Raw genomic sequence first — 25385 nt, 5'->3', positions numbered from 1 at the left:
ATGTTCTAATACACAGTGCAAATTTGTCTTTTATCCTCTCTCCTCCCTGACCATACTCAAACAGTGCATAAAGCAGTGCCTGTCTCTCAGATTTCACATTCTTTATGCCATTCCAACTTTTTCCTATGTTTCAGCGTTCATAGAGGAAAATTATGAATTTTATGGACAGGTATCCCTCTAACTATGCCTGAGCATGACTACATTTTAACTAATTATTTTTTTTAATTAAGTTTAGCTAACTTAGACATACCCCTGGGTAGGAAAAAATGGCAGGAAAAGTGTCCAGTCCCTGGGGTGTTTCCACCAGTCTCCCTGGGTACTGATATCCCCCGGGGAAAACTCGCTCGAGTCCCTGAGTGTTCAGAACCAGGGAGACATGACAGGCATCAGACTTCTTGTGAAATGTCTGTATTCTGAAACCAAATCAAAATGTCAACAATCAATATAATATCTGAATTCAGATACATCTTTAATTTGTATCAGTTTTCATTTCTATACAGAATCTGTTCTTGCTACAATTTGAAGTCACCAATACCCATTAGTTTTACTGAACAACATATAGTTTCACCATATGCTTATGTGAACAAGTATGTTTATTACACTACAATATTTTCAAAAATTTCATTCATCCATCAAAATAGCAAAAACACAACCACAAAAGAATTACAAATTGAGAACTTGATTTAATAATCATCTTTATACTTGAGAACTGAACATTTATTATTTGATTCACAATGTAATATAATTATATAAATATGATCTCATCCTCTCTATTACCTTGTGACAAAATCATCAGGAGTTTTACTGATCAACGATTTCATTTCCGGGGGAGAGGCCTGCCTTTGTAGGATGTCGTAAAAGTAGATACTGAACTGAAATGATAGCAGTGCGATACTCACAATTGAAATTAGTGTCATCAACAGTAGTAGTAAACTCATTACTCAGATACTAAGACAACAGTTTAGAAAATAAATATATCAAAGTTTTATTTACAGACAGAGTTATGGAAATCGTAGAAAGTAGACTCACTTTAGAGAGCAGCAGGTTTTTGAATTTACTCAGCCACTGATAAAGGGCAGGCAGGGAGCCATGTTTACTGGAGCCTCCAAAAGCTGATTTCTTACTCTGTTATAATCAAGTGATACATGTACATAGATAATATCATCTGGCAATTGTTCTTTTATGATAAAAAAATATCTATAAATTCTATCATTAAAAATCTTGGTATTTTATTATATACCCTCATGTACAGAACCATCAATGGTTGAGTCCACTTTAGTGTTGAGTCACAGCGTTCTCCCTTAATAATTTGGATAACTTGTTGCAATTTTGAACAGTTTTTTTTTCTAAGTAGTTATAAAACAGACATAAACTCACCTCCTTAGGATGGATTAAGGTAGCCCAGCTTGTCAGCTTTGTGTGGGCTTCATGAATGTGTAACATACATGAGCTTACCTCCTTAGGGTGAATTAATGTAGCCCAGCTGGTCAGTTTTGTGTGGGCTTCATGAATGTGTAACAGGGCCATCAGAAACTTCCAGTCAGACATCATTGTCTGGGCAACCAGTAAATGGTTTAATGTATCACACTCATACCTAGAAAAAACATATAGAAAAATATATTCTAATTAAGTTTAGAAAAATATATGTACGTTGATTTCAAGAAATGAAAATGATGTTACATGAACAAGATCTTTAACTTTGAATATGGTCAGACTATGACAAAGACACATGAACATCCAGTGGGTAAGAATGGCAACAGTAGACAGATCATCCCAAAGACACCTCAACTGAACATCAACTGATTATTTACTGATAAAGTCTGAATATTTTAGGCTTCACGGTGTGCCAGCTAGAAGACACATCAACTGATCATTAACTGACTAAGTTTGATTATTTTAGACTTCACGGTGTTCCAGACATTCAGACACTTTGGTTTTGTACAAACTTAAATGTTTAAGTTGTAAGCAGAAGAATAATTATAAAACCATTGAGCTGGCTTTTGGAACCTTTGGCTTATAACTGGTATTTCATAAAATCAATGGTGTAAGATCTCAATATTCACAAGATCTAAAATATCCAACAATTCACTGACTTACCCAAACACAGTTTTGAGAGGTGCTAAAATTGGATGATGAAAATTCTTGTTGTGTCCTGCTATAATTTCCTTGACAACCATGTTAAGATCTTCAAAGTTGATATGCTTTGTCATTCCCATGATGTGAACTTGTTCATAGCTAGTCCACTCTGTCAAGGAACTTCTGCGATACAGCTCAATCTTTGGTATCCTAAACATTGATATCTTGAATTCATACTTTGAATCACTACAGGGTATTTATTTTAACCTTGATATCTCAACTCTTTGGGAGTCTCAGGGTTTCTTCTCTTACTTACACAAGTTGCCATGGGCATCTGAGAAAGAACCATAATGTTTTTACATATTTTGACCAACTTAACCCACCTTGAACTTGAACTCTGGATTCAAGTGCCATATCACAATTCAAGAAGAGTGAGGATTCTATGATCATGTTACATGTACACTATCTGCATGTATTAATCTTATAACCTAGATGTTCAGGAATAGAGGGGTTTTAAAAACAAATTGCATTTAAAAGCATAAGACCTTCCTCACCCCACCCTGTACCTGAACCCTAGAAACTTAAATTCCATGATTTGGTTTAAGACTCCTCTATCTTATTGCAATTATGTTTGCATGCTGGATATCCTGGCGAAAAAAGGAAGATTAAGGATTTTGAAGGTTTGGACCCATCTCTTAGTTCAAAGGGGATCCTGGAAGAGAGAAAGGAAAATTTCTGATGGAAAAGATTAGTGACAGGTCTGAGCTATTAAAGTAGTTTTATATAGGATACAAATTGATTGTCTCCTGTCTGGCCTGTGTGAAGAAGCACAGCTGATCACAAAGATGGGCCAGTAACTTCTCGAATTCGATCGCATTGCTGGACATTCCAAATCCTTGTTCCTCTGTGGATTTCACAGCCTCCTCAACGCGTCTGAAATCGTGCATCAGGGTCTGATAACAGCTCTTCAGTGTCTGCAATTAACACAAATATGGTCTTTAATTCTCTAAATCATGACAAAACGTTATACCAGTACATGTACCGGGGGGTATTTAATTTTTTTTTTTTAAGTATTTACTTTAAATTATAAAAAGACATCATTTTTGATAAAATATTAACACATTCTCTATTACATATGTATCTACACATGCTAGATGTCAGTCTTACTTTTAACAGGTAAGAGATTTTTTCGGAGAACTGGTAGATTTTCATATTTATATCAATTCTTAACGTCTAACATGATTCATCTATTGAACAATGTATTTAATAAATCACTGTAAAATTACTTGCATCTTTTGATCTTGTAAAGAAGCTCTTCTGTTCTAAAAATCCCAGTGACATGTAAGTTTTCTCTGCTGTGGCAAACTGTGAAAGTGAAAGTAAGAACATGGCCCAGGAGGAACCAAACATTGCCTTGTAAGCATCTCTCTCCTTCTCCTGTTATAAAAAAATATCCAATTAAATGCAATTAATTAGCATTGATAAAAAAAAAGATGAAAAGGGGGATTTTAAAGAAATGTTATAAAATTATTACTAGAATTATACATCAAGATGCAAGAAAACTTACTGCAAGTTCCCTGGCTTTGTCATGTTCACAGTGACTGACGTGAGAAAAATAATGCTCTAGAAACTGTTCTTCTTTCTCACCATTTAGAGACGCTAAACTCAAACTCAGGCTAGTCATTCTTTATCTGAAAATAAAAACATACTGGTAATTGTTTCAAGTATTTGATCTTTATCTTTTCAGTTCATTTTGTCTACATGTTTTTTCTTTCCAGATGTCATTAAGAGGATTAAACTCACAAAACATTTGCCAATACCAGGGTTGTTCGAAAAGTTCGTGGACGATGTCAGTCTAATTTATATTACTCACTAGAAATTTAAAATAAGTACAATCTAATATGTTAAAATATTTGTTTTGTTGATGTGTGAAGTTTCATTTCATTCGATTTAACAGAAATCAATTTACTTCAGTTTAAAATCAACATGCTTTGTACCCGCGGAGCACACTTAACGGAACTGTAACGTCAAAACATGGCGTCAAGAATTTCTAAAAAATACTATCCCTATACATTTCACAGAGTATAATCCAATATCCATTCATTATATCCTTTTTCTAATATTTGAAATTTATCTTTTAAGAATTGCTTTCGTCGTATACTTTCCTTTGTTAAGGTTTTGGTTGCTTTTATTGCTAAACTCTGCTTTCATGCTTTCACAGGATGAGCAACTCTGAAGCGCCCATGTCTTTTCTTGACATTCCAACTTTTCAAAGTTTTTATTCAGATTTTTAAAGTTAAACCGTTTCTTCACAGATTTTCCTCATCCGATACTGAGTCTCTGTCACTGAAATAATGCCTGTAGTATTTGTACATACATGCACAGCTCACTCATGACTATATTTCTCGATTCCTCCAACTTTATTAGTGTTTATTCAGGATTTTTCCGAAGAAAAACACAAAATTGCACCGTTATCTGCTGCTCCGTGACGTTCTAAAACGTCCTCGTTTTTGTCGTTTTCAATAAGGACTACAGTACCGACCAGACCCAACCTGACACCAAAGCAGTCCCAGAAAGCAGTCCCCGGGACTGCTTTGGGACCGCTGTGGGACTGCTCTGGGACTGCTCTGGGACCGCTGTGGGACTGCTGTGGGACTGCTATAGAAAGCAGTCCCAGCAGTCCCAGCTGTCCCTGGGACTGCTTTGTTCACTCATGCTTGAAAGGGGTTTTGAGTGGCACGATAGCTCCGCCCCCTTGTGTATTCTTAATTTGCAGACTCCCTGTTGTTTTGTTTACTTGCAGCAGAGAGGAGTTTAAACTATTAAAAAAGGAAAGAAATTTTTAATTCTTATAATCTTTTAATAAATAGAGATTACATATATTACATGTACAGTTATTAATTGATATTTTCAGAGGCTTTTTTTTTACACAAATATAGTTTAGAATAATTAAAAAAAATAAATAAAGTTGTTAAATAAGGATAAAATAAACTACAGTTTCATGAGAAAAAAATCTACATGTAGGCCTATTTTATTATTTAATGTAAAATTAAATACTTAAAATTGCATTGGCACTATCAAAAATAAATCATTACATTTAAATGAGATTTTTTAATTGAAAAATCTACACGTTTTACAAGTATGCCATGAAACCCTCTAAAACCTAACAATTTATTTTAAAATCCTGCCATCATTTTTCCGTAATATTAACAATGTGAACAATTATTAAAATTTGGGGAATTTATTAATTAAATAGTCTTTGATTTACAAACAAGTTTAGTTATTAAAAAAGTAAAAAAAATTAAAAAATAACCAGTTGAAAATACCGGGAATTGTGATTTGTTTCTTTTTTGTTTTGCTTGTGTTTACCTGGTCAATTAATGTGTGTAAAATGGTATCAACCCTTGCGATTTCAATCGCCTTTGGGCAGAAAATCAATCATGCATGCATTTGGGTATACACATATCAATGTTACACATCATTGAACATGTTGCTCAACAATGACCCTAATTTCAATCTATGTAAAGCAAAAAAATTGATAAAGAAAATGTGTATAAAACTATAAAATTCTACCAGGATTAATTAATTTTGAACATAATTTGAAGGTTTCATACATTTACAAGTAAAACACTTAAAACTGAGTATTGTAGAGCTAGAGAAACTAATAATAATTAAATTGACATGTCAGTAAAAATAATCATGACTGAAAAATAATTCTTGGCAAAATGAACAAAGAATTTTTCAAAAGCCCCAATACTTAAGAAAATGCCTTTAGAGTATCCCGATTATATGGAAATTGACCATGCTCTATAATGATAAGATCTATTCAAAGCTAATTCTGGTGGAAAATAATCAATTCAAGTTTAATTTTCTGTATAAAAAATAAATATGGGAACCAGTATCAATCTCTGAAAAAAAAAACTGAATTATTCACATACCGGATAATGATTAAATATTCATGTTCAGTGTAATTCATTTATGTAGATGTTCTTAAAGCTTTCTTTCTTCAATAAATATTACGGTATTTCAAATTGCTTCTATGCGCGTACTGTTCATAATTTTAAATGACCTTCACATAGTAAGGATTCCTGGCATACTACTCAGAATAAATTTCAGCTGCCTTTCATAGTTCCATTGTTTATTGGAAATCTCATTTCTGAGTTAACTCCGCCCATAAAATTAATAAACCCCGCCCACTGGGACTGCTCTCTGGGACCGCTGGGACTGCTGGGACAGCTCTGGGACTGCTGTGGAACTGCTCTGGGACCGCTGTGGGACTGCTCTTGGACCACTGTGGGACTGCTTTAGCAGTCCCAGAAAGCAGTCCCCGGGACTGCGCTGGAACTGCTTTGTGTCAGGTTGGGTCTGGTCGGTACTGTACTTATCTTCCCAAGTCGATTGCTTTTCAACCAAGCAAAATATAAAGCAAAATTTTATTAACACGAATCGATTTATCTCTTAATTTGAATTTCTTGGTTGTTTTCGTTTTTGCTCCATTTTACAGAGAATAAGACTTCATACATTATTAAGTGTTTTGTTTGTAACTTACTAAATTTTGACCTGCTCCGCTATCCGATTTTTGCATTTTTAAAATCTAGATAAAGTTTAAATGAATCGTAATATTTTGAAAAAAATTAATACAAATCATTTAGATTTATTGTTAAAATATTTCTACCAAATTTGGATAACATAAGACCTCAAATACAAAAGATATGACAGTTGTCCACGAACTTCTTGAACAACCCTCGTACATTCATGTGAATTTGTATCAATTAGACAATTACCCCTACATTTTAACAATTTTTATTACACTACTTACCCATTACCGCTAAAAAAAGTTATATTACCACTGTTTGCCCTGCTCATCACAGGGAAGTAAAAGGTAGATTTTGAGCGGAAAGTTTTCTTTTTCTCAATTATTTTTAAATTTTAAAATCAGTTTTATTCATTTACACTGTTAAGAAACTTTCAAAACAGAGCATTTTTCATGTTAAAACACACAGTATTTACATGATTGGTAGAGTCTTGAAGGCCATTTGGTTGAGGCACTGTTGTCTGAAAATATCTTTTAATGAATTATAATGAATTCATATTCAGTGGCATTGCTGGCTGATTCTATATGTAGCGGTAACGACTTGTTATCGACTATAATTTTCCTGATAAAATCATGTGTAGCGGTATTAATGATCATAAAATAGGTAAGTTAATGATCTTGCAAATTAGTACCACTTGGTGATAACGAGTTGAATTTTGCCTTACTTGTAATGGTGAAAATTATTGTGCTGCTTTTCAAATAAAACCGTATTTTAATGACATTACTTCAAATAACATTGTCATTATTGTGAATATAATCAATATTGTCAGTTTTTCCTCTGTGCATCTCAAGCAGGAAAAATGGTCTTAGACCCTAAATGAAGAAGCAATATGCTAAGAGATCGTAATTCCGAAATACTTAATTTCATGTTAGTGAAATTCAACATTTTTTTTTTTAACTTTTAAGACAATAGCTTTAAGGTATTTTCTGTGAATATAGATCCAAATGATTCCCCGTTGTTTGTGTGTTTGTCTGTTGATCTGTTAATTTTGCTTGTTTGGCCACTAAAACTTTTAACCTTGCCCATTGCAAAAAATATACTCTGGTCATAACTTTTGTACAGTTGGTGCTAGGGTTTTCATACTTCATAGTTATGTGTATTCATTGTCACAAGACTGTTGCTTGGATATAAATATATTTGATATTTTGACCTTGACCGAAGAGTCTGACTTTTTAAACCTTGACCCTAACTTTTGAACACTTAATACCAGGGTTTATATATGCACATACATTGTATATATTGTATTTCACATGTGTATCCCTTGTGGCAAGACATTCATTTGGATATCAACAATTTTGCGCTTTTGAACTTGGAGTTGGTTCATTAAAAAAAAAAAAAACTTGGGCCATTTGTTTTAATCAATTGGTGCTATAGCTTTTATATTTCACATGTAGGACCTATATTCTTGTGACAAGTCATTTCCCTAAGCATCAATGTTTTAGACCCTTTGACATTGACCTTGGCATTTGAGCCACTTTCGAAAAAACTTTAAAATCTTAGCCTTAATTTTAGAACGGTTGCTTCTTTGGCTATTATTTTTCACGGGTTTTTTCATTGATACAAGTCCTTTTTGAAAAAAAAAACATTTCTAATCCCTTGACCTTGTATAGTTTTACCTGAGAAACCTTGACCTTCGCCAAAGGCTGCCATGCTGGGGAATCATGCAGTGTTCGATGTCCAAACACTTTTTTCCCTACACCGGTATTTGTATTTTAATATGCACTACATGTTATCGATAATGTACCCTTTAGTCCTCTATCATATAGGCCATTTATAAAAATATACCGACCGTTTTCGAATGACACATATACACGATCCACATTTTATAAAAGACCCCCCTGTTGCTTCGTGCCTGTGTTGTCTTCAAATGCCATTCTATTTGGTTTTTAAAAAATACCTTCTCCTGAAAGGTTCACAATAAGACCGGGAACTTTTAAACAATAGGTGCTGAAGCTTTCATATTTCACTCATTTATTTATCGTGACAAAAACTTCCAAATGATGTTAATATTTCTTACCTTGACCTTAGAGTTTGACTCACTTTTAAAAGATTTAACCTTTGCCATCATTTTTGAACAGTTAGAATTATAGGTAAGACCTTCCTTTGGATACCAGCAATTTTGACCTAGACCTTGGAGTTTGGCCTCCTTTTGGAAAACTTTAACTTTCGCCATCATGCATTGCACCAAGGTGTTTCTTTTCGCCTTACTATACCGACTCTCAAACTCTTGAGAATCTGAACTTTCTTTGCTCCGTTCTTAAACATTTATTCATTAGCTCTCTTCCTAAGTGCTGATTAGTTTTTTTAAAAAAGCAACTAACATATACATGACGACGGGTTGCTGAGTATTACAAAAGGAATAAACAATCACCGTGCAATTACACTGTAAATCGTAACAGGCGGAGCCAATAAGATTGAATCGGTTTAGTTTTTTGAGTAGTGTTGCAGTACAAATAAAGTTTACAGAAAACTTGCACGTATTTTGTGCTTCTTTATGTCTTTGATTCCGCCCCGGCCAATCAGCTTTAAAAAAAATCAGCCAATGAAACGAGGTGTAGCTTTACGCCAATGGGAATGTTTGATTCAAATGAAGAGCGAAAAGAAACACCTTGATGCAAAGCATGCTAGAACATGCAGTTGCGTGCTAGGGCTTTTATATTTCGCATGTGTATTTTTTCTGACAAAGTCCTCCCTTTTGTTCCATTAATTTTGACCATTTAACGTTAACCATATAGTTTGATCAACTTTTTAAAAACATTAACATTGACTTTAACTTATGAATAGTTGGTACCTCGGCGGGTATATCCATTGACACAAGTCCTATCTTTGGATGCTTAAACAACATGCATTTTTGATCTCTTGACCTTAGAGTTTGACTTGCTTTTTGATCTCTTGACGTTGCAGTTTAAATTGTTTCTGAAAAAGACTTTAACCTTCGCCCTAACCTGCCATACAGGGGCCCGTTTCACAAAGCCTACTTAGGACTAAGTTCTATCTTAGGAAAGAACTTTTTCCTAAGTTCATTACTTATCCGTTTCACTAACCTCGTCTTATCTTACGATATTCCTAAGTTATATCGTAACTTTAGGACAGGTAAATCGATGACTTAGGAAGAAACTAAATATTGCGGCTGCATATCAAAGATTTCTTATGGAGAGAGCAGACCTGTTTACTCTTACGATTTCGCCGTATTTTTTACGGATTTTTAGTCTAAAATACGTCTCACGTTTTGCCATTATGAAAATACGGAAATCAGAAATAAGTTAATTTGGAATTTAACAGTTAGTTTTCGTTATGATCTGTCGTAGATTTACTTTATTTATCGCTAAATAAGAGAAAGATTTTCAAACACCTAAGCGATATCCGGTTGCCAAAACGCTATGGTATTACAAAATGACAAAGACCTTGTTGTTAAAGCATGTTTTTGTAATCAGAAAAGCAGTTTTTCACTTTTAACATATGTAAAATTGATGGAAAATGAAATCTTACTGGCAAATGCCAAATCTCACGGACAAATCTAAAGAAAAATACTGAGAGACAACGTTATGGGTAAACAGGTCTGAGAGAGTGTGTGTGTTAGGGGATAGAAAATCCAATAGACTAGTAGTATATGTATAATTGTGTTCTCTCCAGTCTAGGTCAAAACTGCTTTACTTTGCATGGGTTTTCAATAACAGACAAACGTGTTAATAGTAGTCCGAGGTATATAAAAATGTCCGTTCACAAAACTGGAGGTGGCGAAATAGATGTACACATGCTGGAATAATTCCCCATCATTTGAAGAGCACGCCTTTGTAAACCAAGAAATAGCGCGTGATTTGATCCATTTTTATACTTGCATGTATATACAATATGTTTTTATCTATATGTACATGCATATTTATTTATATATTACTAGTATTTTAATCGATATTAAATTAGAATTTGAAAAATGATGTTTTTAGATATTTAATGGAAACACGTGATTACTTTCTTTAAGTACATGATTCTTGATGAACCCCCAACCAAGCTCCGGATATACAGATGTATATAGATGTTTCTCCCAAGAATGGTTGCATCTAATCTCCTATAGGACTTTATTATTGAGGGAACACAATCATAACGCAGTTTTGTTGTTTATAGTATTGTATACATCGGTAAAATTATAATTTCCACCCCCACCCCCCTCCCGTGCTCTTCCAGTTCCTACGGCACGAGAATTACAACCTCTCCGCTTAATACAATGTATAGCTAAATATGTGCATGAGATTTCAATATATTTCCTTTTTTAAGGATACACCAAAGGTTTCCAAAGGGCAAAATTTAATTTGCTTGTAATTCTTTTATTAACAAAGATAACATATTAAAAGTATATATCATTTGAAAGCTTGTTAAATTTACTATTTAATGATCCTAATTTAAATTTTCATTTTTATCTTATTAAAGAATTATTAATATTTTAATGTAAATATTAGTGCATTTATATTTTATAAATCAACTTTTTTGTATTCCACCTCTCAAAGTCAAAATTTTGCCTCAATGTAGATTAAAGATTGAACTTTAAAACCGTATCTCAGATTTTTGATAAATCTTCTTATTCAATAGTTACATCCATTTGTCTTTCAATGTTACCAATTTATTATCCCAATTCTGCATTTCCCCCAATAATTCGAGAACTGAGCAAGATATCAAAAATCTGAGATACGGTTTTGTGAACACACATTTGAGACGCATTCTGGCCAGTTTTCAGAGAAATTGGTCAATAAATAAGGGAGCTGAATCCTTTGAAATAATACCACCAACTGTCTGATCTTACTTTACAGTAGAGGGCAAAAACCCATTACACAACAAAGTCTGCCAAATCTAGAAATATATGACACCTTGGAGATTCAGCTTTGGATACATGTCACTTTTCCATATTTCCTATGCATATTCACAAGAATGGGAGGTTCTTTTCTTTATTTAGGTGCTTTAAATGGAGTAAAATAGGTTCAATTCTCAATCAGAAAGATTTCCCGGCAAAATGGCAAGAGCTGAGCTCCACCTCTTATTTCATGGTCATTAGTGACCTGTTAGATCTCCTTCCCTAAATCTAGAGCCCCTGTAGTTTAATTACTGATAACCTCTGTGTGGCTAGTGAAGAATTCCCCAAGTGGTCACAGTGATTTATTGCTCCTTTCAGAAGCAGGCAGTTACAGACCAAATCAGAAGCTTCAATAACGGCACATTCACATGTGTTAGTGTTTATGTTTGATTATTGTTAAATAATTAGAAAACCATTTAATAATCAGCCAAAATTTTTCATGCATTGTAAAGCAGTGATTAGCATTGTTTTCTTAGCCAAAAATCTCAAAATTGACAAAAATCTTGAAAAAAGCCTTTGGTGTATCCTTAACTTCTTCTTTTAGTATTTTCATATCTGTAGTCGAGAATTTTGGATTTTTTTTTTTGTGGCATGACATTCTTATTTTATATACACTGTATGTGAGAAAGCTTTACACAGCACGAACAACTAACGTGGAGTAGTCATTGGCAAAGATTAAAAAAAAAATGCAATCAAATGTGTTCGCTACGAAGCAATCATTTTTGAATTTCATTTACAAGTAGATACCTTATAAAGAGCAAAATAAAGTAAACGTATAACACGTAGAACAATGTTTAAAAAATACAAATATCGTATGCCCGGAAGGGAAGGGGCTTGAAAGGGTGTGTCTGTGAATGCCTAGTTTTAGCAGCATGCAAACTTCGCAAAGTTAAAACATATTTCTGTCCAAGTCCTTTGAAAGTGGGGGCAATCCCAAATCCCCCCCCCCTTTTTGAAGCTAAAAATATAAGCCATACTGACATATCGAGAGTTGTAGATAGAGCGACGAAGTTATTTCTTTAGTCCTTTAAGGCACAACTTAAGAAATAACTTAGGAAAAATTTAAGATAAGATTGTTTCGTGAAACAGATATGACAAATCTTAGGAACTTCCTAAGTTATAACTTAGGCATATCTTAAGTTATGTCTTACGACATATCTTAAGAAACGTTTGTGAAACAGGCCCCAGGTCCATAGTCTTTCTATAACTAGGTTATCTTTCTTGAAAATCGGAACTCTTCTATGCAAGAATTTTTTCTATTTGTACTTCCGGTAGGTAAAAAAAAGAGATCGTGTTTGTAAACAAGTAATAAATTCTGTCATTTGTGATCCTGGTGATGGGGAAATTATACTGCTGTGCCACGAACTGTCACAACTATAGTGGCAAAAATATTAAGGATAGAAAAGTGACATTACATCGATTCCCAGTTAATAAAAAACATAAAATGATATGGAAAAACCGTGTCAGCCGCAAGAATTGGAAGCCAACAAGTTGCTCTAGACTATGTTCCGAGCATTTCATCTCGCTGTCTGGTCCGACGAAGGAGCATCCATTACCATCTATTTTTCATCACAAAACATTTAAGACTACAAACGTATGTATTTTTTTTTATTTATCAGAATTGGGTAAATAAAATCAAGGACGTTTTTACCAGTTTCAAGTCAAGGTGTAATGATTCGATTATAGCATGAAAAGCAGCGTACCATGATGTATAGTGATACAATGAGGTTGTATCATGATAGGCCTATGTATTCTGATATTAATTTTATGTTCCCTGTGGTATTTAGTAGAAACTGAATTTCTCTGTTTATTATTTATATCAGATTATTTATATCAGATTATTATGTGGAAGGGTGGGGATTGTAGATTTTTTTCATAAACTTGATAAAGTTTACAGTATATATTTATGTATCATTGAATTGAATAAGTTCGGAATACAGTAAATAAATATCAGAAGTAAATAAAGATCATCAGTTTTATTAGGTTAAAGTAAAAGAACTTCATTATTTGCCTATAATGCGTCATTTATCGTGATACACAGGTGTACAATTTTGTACATGTACAATGATACGGTGCAATGTTTTGTGTATCACCACAAACTGGTATATAATTTTATTGTTACACTTGTAGTATAGACATATTTCCTTGAGGCTGAGAAAAAATCATTACAACTAATTAGTTTATTGAATGATGTACACCATATTTGTATGGATACTTATACTACACATATAAGACCTTTATTTTCAGTTTGACCAAACAACGGAGGTTTTAAAAGAAATAAATGACAATCAACAAGAAAATACAGTGAGATCAGATTCAGAGACCTCAGAGTCCGATTCTGCTGAAAACCCTAGTTTTACAGTTGATGCAAACAAATCTGTATTGGACACATCCGTATTAATGCACGATTACTGTGGATTGATAGAAACATCAACCTTATCTCATCAGAAAAATCAACTGACACAAACTGATGTTCAACAGAATGACAGTGTTTGTATTCAGACTATTGAAAGTTACCTTGATACATGTGGGAGTAATATGGTCTCTTCAAAAAAATTATGTGACAAAAGTACTGGTACAACCTTACCGTTTTTAACAGTTGAAGACTTGAAACAGGATATATCATTTTATACTGGTCTGCCAAACAAGGAGACTTTTTATCTATTATTCCAACATCTGTCAGACTTTCATAAATGTACAGTTCCTGATACTGGAGGAAGACCCAAAAAAATGAGAGATATTGATGAGTTTTTAATGGTATTAATGCGTTTAAGGTTAGGACTCTTAATTCAAGATTTGGCTAAAAGATTTAATATATCTGTGTCAACCTGCAGTAAAATTTTTAATGAATGGTTAGATTTGATGTATGAGCATCTAGACTTTTTAGTGGCTTGGCCAGAACGGAATGTTATCAAAGAAAACATGCCTGACAGTTTTAAACGAAGGTACCCAAATTGTCGTGTTATTATTGACTGCACTGAGATCTATACAGAAACACCTCAGTCACTCTCCAACAAAGGAAGGATGTATTCAGACTACAAGTCACACATGACATGGAAGGTGCTCATTGGAATTAGCCCTAGTGGAGTGATTACACATGTCTCCGATTTATGGACTGGAAGTACATCAGACAAACAAATCACAAAGTTGTCAAAATTAATTGAAAAATGTGAACCTGGGGATGCAATAATGGGTGACAAAGGGTTCCTCATTGCTGACCTATGCACTCCAAATGGAATTCATCTCATTATCCCCCCTTTAAAGAAACATGGTAGGCTAACTAAATCTGAAGTGGAAAAAACCAGAAGGATTGCAAATTTAAGAATCCATGTGGAACGAGCAATGGAGCGAATAAAAAACTTCAAAATTATTCAAGGTGTGGTTCCAATATCACTTCACGACAAAGTGTCCAAAATAGTGTTTGTTGTGTGTGCTCTCTGTAATCTCATGCCCCCACTTATTCAGTCATAGTATAATCTACTATGTAAATCATAAAAATAATGTATCTCTCAGAATAACTATAAGCATTAAGTACTTCATTGTGCAAAATACTACATATGTAGAGGAAAACTTGTTATTAAGTAGTTATACCATTTAATAAATAGCAAAAATCTACTTATGTTTTACATTATTTTTATTCGGTATGTCGATCATGAGCAAGTAAGAAATCAAGTGTTCCAAAGGTCATAGCAATGATGAGCCAGAATGACTTCATTCATTTGCACTGCCATTTCTTATGCCAGAAAATCTTAAAATTCTACATTTTAAAAGATTCAGAAATATATCAATTCAGTTGACTGTTATTAAAGTAACTGTATGAATCAAGTTTTTAAAACAAATGCATCATGTCCTTGTATCATTGCAATGATCTTTGGTCTTGTGTAAAATTTATTACTTTATTATCATGATTATGAGGTACTGTAATGTATGTACCTACATTTAGAAAATTAACATAAAGTACTCTGTTATAAATTTATTGATCAGATACTCACAAGTATTACAAAATATGTTGATTATGATACCAAAGTACATGTACACATACCCTAAATGCACAGTTAAGTTATGTAATACCTGGTCATGCTTATTAGGCCATAATAAATAAATTGCTAGATTCTCATCCGAATTTATTTAAAAATGAAGCCGTGGGCAGCTTTTATTTTAATTTTTTTTTCAGCAGATTTTTTATTGACCAGGTCAATCGGTGTAATTTTATCTACAGTACCCGAATAAAAGTCATAGTAAAGGTTCAATTATCTCTTACTTCACATCATCACCAATCTTTTTCAACCAATGACCTTTGTTTAAAATATTAAATGCATGTACCATATTACAGGAATTACCATCTTTTCAGCTGTCAAAATCATGTAGACTTTTGCAGGATTAAAACAAAAGTAGAATGGTAGATAAATACTGATCCCTAGAGAATTAAGACAAAGAAAAACAGAAATTAAGAAAAATCGAGGCGGAGGTATAAAATCTGGGTGGGCAGGAATGAGAATCTAGGAATATTTTTATTATGGCCTTAGAGACTTTTAGTGTCATGTCAGTACTCATCAAAATTTTAATTTAAGACCTCTTTTAACTCTGTCTGAAAAAAGCTCAGGTAATACTGCAGAACAATAAAAAGAATTAAGTTTTGGAAGAATTTCACTTTCCCAAAGTTCCTCATCATATAAAATTTTTTCAAATTCAAGACCTTTATTGGTCCATACAATAAAGTGGCACCACTTTCTTTCACTGATGGCCATTACCCCTTGAACCTGATAATAATATGCATGATTTCTCTTCAACTGTAAATTTCCATTTTCATCTAAGATACAAAAAAAATTGTTACTTAAGGCCGCTTCTTTGGGATGCACATCTTTAAAGCTGTACGGACACTTTACTTCAATAACACCATGGTAAGGCTTGCAGTGAGGACAGTACACTAGTCCATCGGGGCTGGCACCTAAATGAGGTAGCGATTCCTTGACAACTAGTCCAGTCTCCTGGAATGTAAGTGGTGGATGTATCTCCCTCACCTTGAGCAGGTAGCAGTCGATGGCAACTTTTTCATGCTCTCTCCCCCATTCCATTGCTTTGTTTGAAAAAGATGGACAGTATCCAAGAATATACTTAAGTAAATTGTCAGGTAAAGTCTCTGGTTTTCTCCGTACAATTTTACCAAAGTCTGAGGCAGTTAGTCTCCCATGCCTAGCTTCTCTCCATGTTGGGTTTATGTGTTGACCTTTGGTCATTTTATTAATAATTTCACACTCTTTTGCTGAGACTTGAAGTGAACCAAAATACTGCATAAATTGTTGTTTACATTCATCCGAAAAAAGATCAACATTGTCCATGTAAGAGAAGGTTATATGGTGAAGTTCAGGTATTGATTTCGCAGTGGGGGGTAATGTTTCAATACATGTAGTGGAAAAGTTTTTTAGCCAACCTGCCATTGGATTTATTTTTGTCAGATTTTCTTTAAAAACTTGAACAGATGGTAAGGTTAGGTCTGGATTTTTCTCACTGACACTATATGAACATGGTTTGTTTTTCCCCTTTGTCTTTGTTTTGCTGAAATCCATGTCCTGCGCTTTTTTTGGTGAAAGATTTCTGCTACGTGGTTTGATCCACTCGCATGCTTTTGAAGTTGGGGCAATTTTACCAGTGTGTTTTTTTACTGTTATGTCAACAATTCCATACAACAATGCTGCGATATGGTTGCAAGCACCCCCTTCTCTAGAAGTGAAAAAAAAGAAATTATTAATATTTTTTTTTATATTTATAATCATTAAAACATCAAAGTGCTAGTACAGGTAGTATGTTGAATTTTATAACTGATGCAAAATGCAAGAAAAAAGACACCTGGTACAAGTACTTTTTTCAAACAGTTCTCATTTAATGTACAAAGACATTTCATGCACATGTAGGCCTACTTGTACTGAACACATTTTTACCTGTCAGGCATACTTTGATATTATGCATTAGAAAATGTTACAAAGAGCAGTTTAAAAAAAAAATCAAAGGGCTAGGTTTGGTTTTTCAGTATATCACAGTGGCTCTAGCTTATCAGCTTATTACATTAATCATGTTAATATCAAGAATTTACATGTACTTTTCATGATTATATTATAAAACTTACTTACCCTGCAACACAGTTACATTCTGCTGTGTGGACTCTACCAGTGACTTTAGACAAGCAAACCCAAGACCTGTACGCAGGTTTTTTACTTTTGTCTTTGGTTGGAATTGATGGTAAGCAGTCACATTTTATAATACAATGTGAAGAGTCTTTTGTAACTAGATTAATTTCAATATTTTGTACATGACCTTCATCATAAAATATTTTGGCTTTAAGTTGTCGCCTTGCAGATTGTTGGTTTAAATCAAAGGTACGTTTACTTAATACCAGGTAATTGTAAATTTCGTTTTCCGTAATGTCTGGAAAATACTCGCAGTTAGTCACCCAGCCTTCCGTTAGCTTTGACGGTACTGGTATTCCTTCCCCAAGCGGTGTGATTATTTTGTCCTGTGGCTGTGCATGCTGATCTCCCGAATCGACGTCGTCGTGGTCTACATCTAATCCTAAGTCCTTTGCACCTTTAGCTCTCTGTATAAGTTCAGGTTTGTTTCCAAAAGTTGGTTGTTTACACTTTTTAAGAAAATCAATTAGTTGTCTCTTTGTCATTTTATCAAAGGCCTCCATTTTTAAACGATTTAGCAACGTCCTTGGTCCCTACATCAGCAACTTTTACCTACCGGAAGTTATAAACCTCCAAAACTAGAGAGTTCCTATGGGGAGGTAACTAGGTTATCGAAAGAGGCTTACTCGCCTATAAGTCGATCCGCCTATAAGTCGGTTGTATTTAAAAAGCTAATATTTCAGATGGACTGACCTCATATAGTTCCATTCTTTTTATAGCTCGCCTATAAGTCGGACACAGAGTTTTGGACCAGAAATTGACTCCCAAAAAACCGACTTATAGGCGAGTATATACGGTAGCCACAGTGATTTATACAAGATGCATATCAAGAATGAAAATAAATTATGTACTAAATTAGTTCTACGTCTAACGTCACATAAAAATTTCAAAATTTACGAAAGGGGGGATAAAACAAATGAGTAAACAATTACATGTACTTTAGCATATACGGATCTAAATACTGTGAATATAATTATGTATTTTTTGTTTATGCATTTTTAAGGTAAATTATATTTATTAATCTTTTCTAGTTAATGTGTCAGTACCTCAAATATATCCCATAAATGTTGCCTGTTCCCATTGAATGCAGAAAATAATTAAAAGCAACCCTAAAATGGCCTAAATACATTTTTTGGTTATTTCTCTGAAACTTCAGTACCCGGGTGAGTTATTATTATTATTATTAAACATAGAAATAACTTTGGACAGCCTAGCATGGATAAATTACGACCAACGAGACAAATGTTTGGGTTTCTAATTTTTTCTGAGATAAAGCTTTGAGTCTTATCCCGAAATAGAATTATTAAATAATAACTTTGAGACTTCGTGATAAGACACAGCCCTTATCGAGAATTAGCATCACCTTGACTTTGGAGGTAATACGAAAATTTTACCTTGAACCTTATATAAAATATATAGAGAATCAAACAAAAAAAATTACATCTGTTTTATTTTGGATTTATTTCAATGTACTTACAAAAACACCTTTTGTGAATATTTCGCATGAGTCTTGAATCGAAACCAACACCTGTGGGAAACAAAAGAAACTGAATAGTCCTAGATGAAAATAAGCACAGAAAAAAGGGGGTCAATGAGAGCAATGCATTTATATTAAATACAACACAGTTTTGATATTTTTTAAAAACTATTTATAGGTTTGTAATATTTGCTCCCATATTAAAATAAAATGATTTTTGTTAGATCCACGCCAAGTCTCCGCGATAATACGTCCTTATCATCACTCGATGCATCGTGACGCAGTTCTTTGACAACACGCGTCTGACTCGACATCTTAAATTCAAGGTAGGTTCGTATTAAACAGCTGGTAGATGTATATCATTAGCTTTGTTTCATGCATAATTTAGTCTATATATAGTAAGTTTTCCGGCATGTTATTCACTGAATAAGTTATTGTTTACATGTGAACAGACTGTAATATGGGACAGTTAATGTAGTAGTTCCTGACTCTGATATTGTTCATCAGAAATGTGTGTGAACACACTGAACAGGTGAGGTTTGTAAATATGGGCACGCTATTTATTTCTATGAATTTTTTTGTTTGAAATTGCGCAAATTTCTGCTGTAATTCAAATTAATCATACGTAATCCCGACATGCATTCCCATTCGTTTACTTAGAGATCAACTGTTCCAAAAATAATTACCCCTTTTTGGTGGAGGATTCAATAAAAAGAACATTTTTTTTGTAAATCGTATATTAGAAGTAAGCGGAATGTACAAGGGCTTCGTTCTCCAACAACATTAATAGGTTAACTGGTCGTACATGTACGTTAAAATGCGCTCCCTGCGGGCCTTGGGACAAGTCACAAATGTAGAAGATATGTTTGTTCATTAATAAGGAAATATATGTTTGTTTTTTTTTTACTCTCGAGACAGAATTTGCAGTTCTTTTCTTAAATTTTTAAAGTGTTTTACGTTATTGTTTTGAAAACACACAAAGACGCACACACTCTTACGAGAGAGAGAGAGAGAGAGAGAGAGAGGTTTTTACGCCAGGTGACCTCCTGTTTTACTTTTTAATCGGACACATACTTTGGGTTTACGATACCAAAACATTGACATGGCCATTCTTTCTATCATATTGGAGGGTACCCACCTCTTATCTACAACTCATTCTATACCACTGAATAAACTTTAATGATATACTTTCACAGATTCTTTATTACATAATGCCATATATGACCTGACACTTATTTCAGGTTTCCCAGAGCAAAATTTGGACTTCGCCTTTATTGTTGGCGGGTGGTATCATTTAGTGAGCTCAGTGCTCACAGTACCTCCATTTTTTTAAGCGCCATTCCAGTTTAAAGCTGACATGAATTCTTAAAAACGCAACATTTTCATCTATGTACGACTTGTTTCATACCAACGATAGCCGTATTCCGCCATATTTCTTTCAGATACCTTGTCTCATTGTAACGATGTATACCCCAATGCGCTCGTTACAGTTGAATGATTTTTTGGTTTGGGTATCGACTTGTGCACATCTCCGATGGTAAAGCATATATGAGAACAAATAAGAAGATCAAGACATTTCAAAACCACTATAAACAAAGTAATAATCATATTTCTGAATAATTATTGATTTGAATCAAAAGAAAAAAATGCAAGTTTGGTGAGAAATTTAGATGCACGAGTACGTATTTTTACAGTGCGCCAATTTATGCAGAATAAACTTGAAATAAAAAGCAGTAAAATCTGCAAACACATTTTAAAATTATTATCATTTGAATGGCACAAAACAACCAACGTCTTTGATTTGCAGCCCCTATGCAATTGGTGCATATCGAGAAAACGCCTCGAACGCTGTAAACGTACCCATACCTGGTAATGAGGTTACTGCATCGGTTCGAAGATGTGCACAAGTCAAGTGATATACACCCTGAATTCCATTTATTGAAATATGCATCACAAAAAAGAAATAAACTCCGTAAAAGTTCAATAGTAAACACACTGTCATTACTCCGTACAGACAAGCACGTCGATACACTTAGTCCGTGCTGATCAGATTTTGGTCAGGGAAAATATCACAAGTGGAAAGCGAAGTTATTTGGTATTTGCACGGCTGAAGGGGGGGGGGGGGGGTATTATAACTGAATTGTCTATCTACATGTAGTTCTAATATACATTCTATACAAAGTCATGTATATAGTCTGCAGTTGGTTTGCGTCGCAAAATTCATTTGTCAATTATAACTGATTATTATAGTACTAATCTCTAATCTAAACCAAGTAATTTGATGTACGGTAATTATTTACTTCAAATCTTAAAAGCAATTAACCAAAATACAATTTTTATGTGTACATAGATCTATACGTTCTTTAACACACAAACACACGAAGAAATGCCATCCCCTGTTCAGATTGACATTTAGGCATTTGATTTTTTAGGCGGGGGGGGGGGGGGGGGGGGGGGGTGCAAAAATAATTGACATGACCGTAATCTAAATATTCTTGGAAGACAGACATCTCTGCCGAATTCAATTTTGAAATGTATGTGCATTTTGAGGTATGTATAAATGTTTTATAATTATGGTGTTAAAGAGAGACTTTCGAGATTTCTGTATCCCTGCCTGATAGTCTAGCTATTTTTTTTTTTTTTTTTTATATTTAAAAATAATTTCTGTAAAATATTTGGGAGATAATTTTAAAAGCTAGGGTAGGGAATCTTGACACTGGTTGAATACGGATAATTTTTATTTACTCTTTTGTATATTGAACTCTCTCTCTCTTTCTTTCTCTCCCTCTCTCTCTCTCTCACTCTGTAGCCATCTCTTAGAGCAATAATAGGTATAAGATCCTATGCACTTTGTGCTGTCCATTTATTAAGCTTTAGGACAGATCAAGGATTTTTTTTTTCAGGCGGGATGTCGAAACTTCATAAATTGAATAATAATTTTAATTTGGACGAGAAGTTAACCCAAACGGCCAAATTGAAAGAGAAACTAGAGGTATTGTGAGCAATGAGCTCACTAAATGATACCCCCCGGGGGGGACTACACAGCAATATTCAATGTCTATACTAAGTATATATTTGTACAAAAGCCACCCCCCGGTTCCAACACTTACATGTATATGCTGAACCTGTACAAAAGACAATAGAATATTTATAAAGGTAATTGTAGGAAGAATGCGGAAATCCTCGCGGGGGGTTTCCTCTCTCATTTTATCTGCTTTTTCTAGTAATCATTAATTATTTATGTCTAGAAATTTAATTCAAATTAAATTCTATTTTCATTATCATTGTACCACAGAATCAAACTCGTTTATTATACCCCTCGCAACAAGTTGCGTGAGGTATAATGTTTTGGACCCATCAGTCAGCCCTTTTTTTTTGGTCAGTGCAACTTCTTATAAACTAACGCACAGAATTTTGTCGAACTTTCGAGATATTTAAAGGAGTCAATGTGTCTGTATTTGCACATTACCAGGAAATTCCGAAATCTTTATTTTTTCGGGAATTTCCGCACTTTTACATTTAGATTTTGGCGATATCTTGAATATAAAGATGAGCAGTTTGTCAGGGCAATTCCTCATAAACCGCTGCACACAATTTCGTCAAACTTTGCAGATATTTAGGATACAATGTGTATATATGGGCATATTACAAGGAAATTACGATTCCTTTATTTTTTCTGTGAATTTCAACACTTCGACTTTTGTGGGAGCGTGGGGTATGTGAATTTGCTCACTTTTTCTTTCATTGTGCATAAAATCATAAACAACTTTAAATCAAATTATATTAGGTCTAATAAAGCCAATACACAGTATTTATTTGAATATATTTGATCATAAAGAAATCCGATCTGTTTCAGACGTTTTTCTTAAAATATTTTTATGAGAATGTTATGCATGTTTTATTACCCCCCCCCCCTTTCACAGGAAAATATCTTCATATCTTCAAAAGGTGAATGATTCGTAATAATGCATGCTTTATTATAAATTTGATGAAGTTAAACCATGTTTTCAAAAATTTTATTTACATTATTTCATTTACAGACAAGATTAATGTTTATTCTTTAAAAAAAATTATTTGCATTTTCTTCAGTCAACTCCACGGCGCTTTCAACCTTTGATATTTTCCCTGACCAAATAAAATGATCGGCATGGACCACGTGTGTCCAAGCAGTTTTTACTGTTGAGTTAGCAATGGATTACATGATTTCTGAGATGCATTTTTCAATAAAAGTAAAATAGGATAATTCTTTCGACATGTGCACATCCCTGTAACGATAGCAGTACTCAGGTAAAATTTCTATCACTGCGTTTGACGCGTTTTCTCGACTGACCTGCATGGAATTTTTGCTCTACTTGAATGTATTCCGTGAAAGTGTATTTTCTATATTGCAGCAAATGCATTCAAAAATAATTTAATTCTCGGTATAGTTCTAGTTTTTGTTGAATTTTTACTTTTCAAACATGTATTGGTCAGTTTATTGACTTCTAAAAATTATGCTATCGGAGATGTGCACATGTCGACAGCCAGGATAGAAAATCACTCAAGTGAAACAATTGTAAAAGGCTATATATAGCAGGTACAGGTGGCCAAAAATGTTCGATTAAATATGGCGGAATCGAAGAAATATGGCGGACAAAGGCGTACAGGAATGTAGTAAGTCGTACAAAGATGAAAAATGATGCCTTTTTAAGAGTTCATGTCAGCTTTAAGTATTTAAATGTATACATGTTTCTCTAGCAATAGAAAAAGGACTTATTGTCTGTTTTAGCTGCAGTTGCATTGAAGCAAGTTTGTATGGTTGTCTGTTTGTTTTAATGTATGCATGTATAGTGTACGTAAGGATAATATAGGCAAGGAAACGTATATATGTTCTTAAATGATTTAAATCATTCTATAGTTTAATTCAATTTGCACTGCTGAAAAATTTAACAACAACAATGAACACTAAATACATTGTATATCACAATTTTATTTTTATTTTTTAGGGACACGAGAAAAATGAACAGTTATGAGAAGAATTATGAAAACTGGTACTGAATTATTCAAAAATACTTATTGAATTACATCTTTTCCCCCTAAAATATTAGGAGAGAAAAAGACGTTTAAGCACGGTTAACAGTAAAAAAAAATGGAGAATATATAGACTTGTGAAATAATGAAAAGACCGTAGCGCTAGTGACCTGAATTGATGAATTCGAACTTTTTTGAATTTTTTCTTGGGTTTTCTTTGCTAACGATTAAAACTATACAGTTTTATATCATTCTTAATTTGAGTTGTTTCCGTTCATCATATCTGATTGTGTTCTTTCTTCCTCTAGACCTTTTGCTGCTGATCCTGTTTTTCAGTGTGTTGATCAACTGCTTCTTTTTCTACCTCTTCCTAAAAAGACCGAAACACCTACTTCCGGTTCAAACTGAGGAGAACCGGTTATGTGCTTACTTCCGGGGAGGCTTGGGTAACAATATGTTTCAATATGCCTCAACTTATGGGATAGCCCGGGCCAGAAACATGACTATAGGAATAACGCCTACATCCTTAATGTTTAATACTTTCAATATTTCTACCAGATTCTTAATCGGCAAACAGTTTTGTGACACTGCAGAAAAGGTTGTAGAGAGGAAACCGTGTGCATATGATAAAGGTTCCGTCCATTTTTATAGGAAAAACAATCTGAACTACATTCATAAATCCTATCTACAGTCTTGGAAATACTTTCAGGATGTGGAGAGGGAGATTAGGGAACAATTTGTATTTATGGAGGATGTTCAGCATAAAGCACGGACGCTTATAGAGACACTGACGAAACCCTTCTCTAGTAACAACCTAACGACAGTGGGCGTCCATATACGAAGGGGTGATTATAAACTTGATAAAAATGTCAAATATGGATATACTTTAGCCACAGGGGAATATCTCGGTAGATCTTTGAAATATTTTAGAGATAGATACCACCCATTGGTGTTCATCGTTTTTACAAATCCGAATGTGGAGGATCTCAAGTGGTGCAAATATCACATAAACGGAAGTGACGTAGTCTTCGCGCCTGAAAGCCCGCGGGAAGTCGACATGTGCGCCATCTCGATGTGCAATCACACAGTTATGACTGTTGGATCGTTTGGTTGGTGGGGGAGTTTTCTGGCCAATGGCACAACTATCTACTTCAAAAATGTAGCTAGAAACGACAGTAGTCTCCGGAAAGACTTTAGTT

General features: G+C 34.0%; 4 protein-coding genes across 4 annotated transcripts; 2 read left to right on the top strand and 2 right to left on the bottom strand.

The window, feature by feature from the left end:
• Positions 1–250: 250 nt before the first annotated feature.
• LOC134268560 (KICSTOR subunit 2-like) lies at positions 251–7457 on the bottom strand (the record flags this gene model as incomplete). The annotated part of the gene is made up of 9 exons (XM_062750829.1): positions 7336–7457; positions 3644–3767; positions 3367–3513; positions 2869–3050; positions 2098–2235; positions 1456–1594; positions 1030–1125; positions 778–872; positions 251–413 (listed from the first exon to the last, which is right to left on the bottom strand). Coding segments are annotated over exons 2-9 (1077 nt in total), but the record flags the coding sequence as incomplete, so codon positions are not given.
• A 5427-nt stretch (positions 7458–12884) lies between these two features.
• On the top strand, positions 12885–15043 carry LOC134268562 (uncharacterized). Its single transcript, XM_062750831.1, has 2 exons — positions 12885–13108; positions 13762–15043. Exons 1-2 carry the CDS (start codon positions 12959–12961, stop codon positions 14983–14985), a joined length of 1374 nt encoding a protein of 457 aa, XP_062606815.1. The 5' UTR covers positions 12885–12958; the 3' UTR covers positions 14986–15043.
• A 437-nt stretch (positions 15044–15480) lies between these two features.
• Positions 15481–18244, bottom strand: LOC134268561 (uncharacterized). Its single transcript, XM_062750830.1, has 2 exons — positions 17643–18244; positions 15481–17235 (listed from the first exon to the last, which is right to left on the bottom strand). The coding sequence occupies exons 1-2, from the start codon at positions 18200–18202 to the stop codon at positions 16068–16070; spliced, it is 1728 nt and encodes a 575-aa protein (XP_062606814.1). The 5' UTR covers positions 18203–18244; the 3' UTR covers positions 15481–16067.
• A 1375-nt stretch (positions 18245–19619) lies between these two features.
• Positions 19620–25381, top strand: LOC134268563 (galactoside alpha-(1,2)-fucosyltransferase 2-like; the record flags this gene model as incomplete). The annotated part of the gene is made up of 3 exons (XM_062750832.1): positions 19620–19708; positions 24162–24206; positions 24495–25381. Coding segments are annotated over exons 2-3 (909 nt in total), but the record flags the coding sequence as incomplete, so codon positions are not given.
• Positions 25382–25385: the final 4 nt, after the last annotated feature.

This window comes from Saccostrea cucullata, unplaced genomic scaffold (genome assembly GCF_032062105.1).
Source record: "Saccostrea cucullata isolate Sc308-1 unplaced genomic scaffold, CSIRO_AGI_Scuc_v1 ctg9233, whole genome shotgun sequence".
Lineage (NCBI taxonomy): Eukaryota > Metazoa > Mollusca > Bivalvia > Ostreida > Ostreidae > Saccostrea > Saccostrea cuccullata.
The sequence above is the reverse complement of the archived record's forward strand: the minus strand, read 5'-3'. Positions and strand labels throughout refer to the sequence as shown.

Excerpts from the sequence above, each read along its gene's own strand:
- LOC134268562 (XM_062750831.1), top strand. The coding sequence starts at position 12,959 with ATGATATGGAAAAACCGTGTCAGCCGCAAGAATTGGAAGCCAACAAGT. Across the intron at positions 13,109-13,761 it reads AAACATTTAAGACTACAAAC|TTTGACCAAACAACGGAGGT; the intron begins GTATGTATTTTT and ends CTTTATTTTCAG.
- LOC134268561 (XM_062750830.1), bottom strand. The coding sequence starts at position 18,202 with ATGGAGGCCTTTGATAAAATGACAAAGAGACAACTAATTGATTTTCTT. Across the intron at positions 17,236-17,642 it reads GAATGTAACTGTGTTGCAGG|AGAAGGGGGTGCTTGCAACC; the intron begins GTAAGTAAGTTT and ends TTTCACTTCTAG.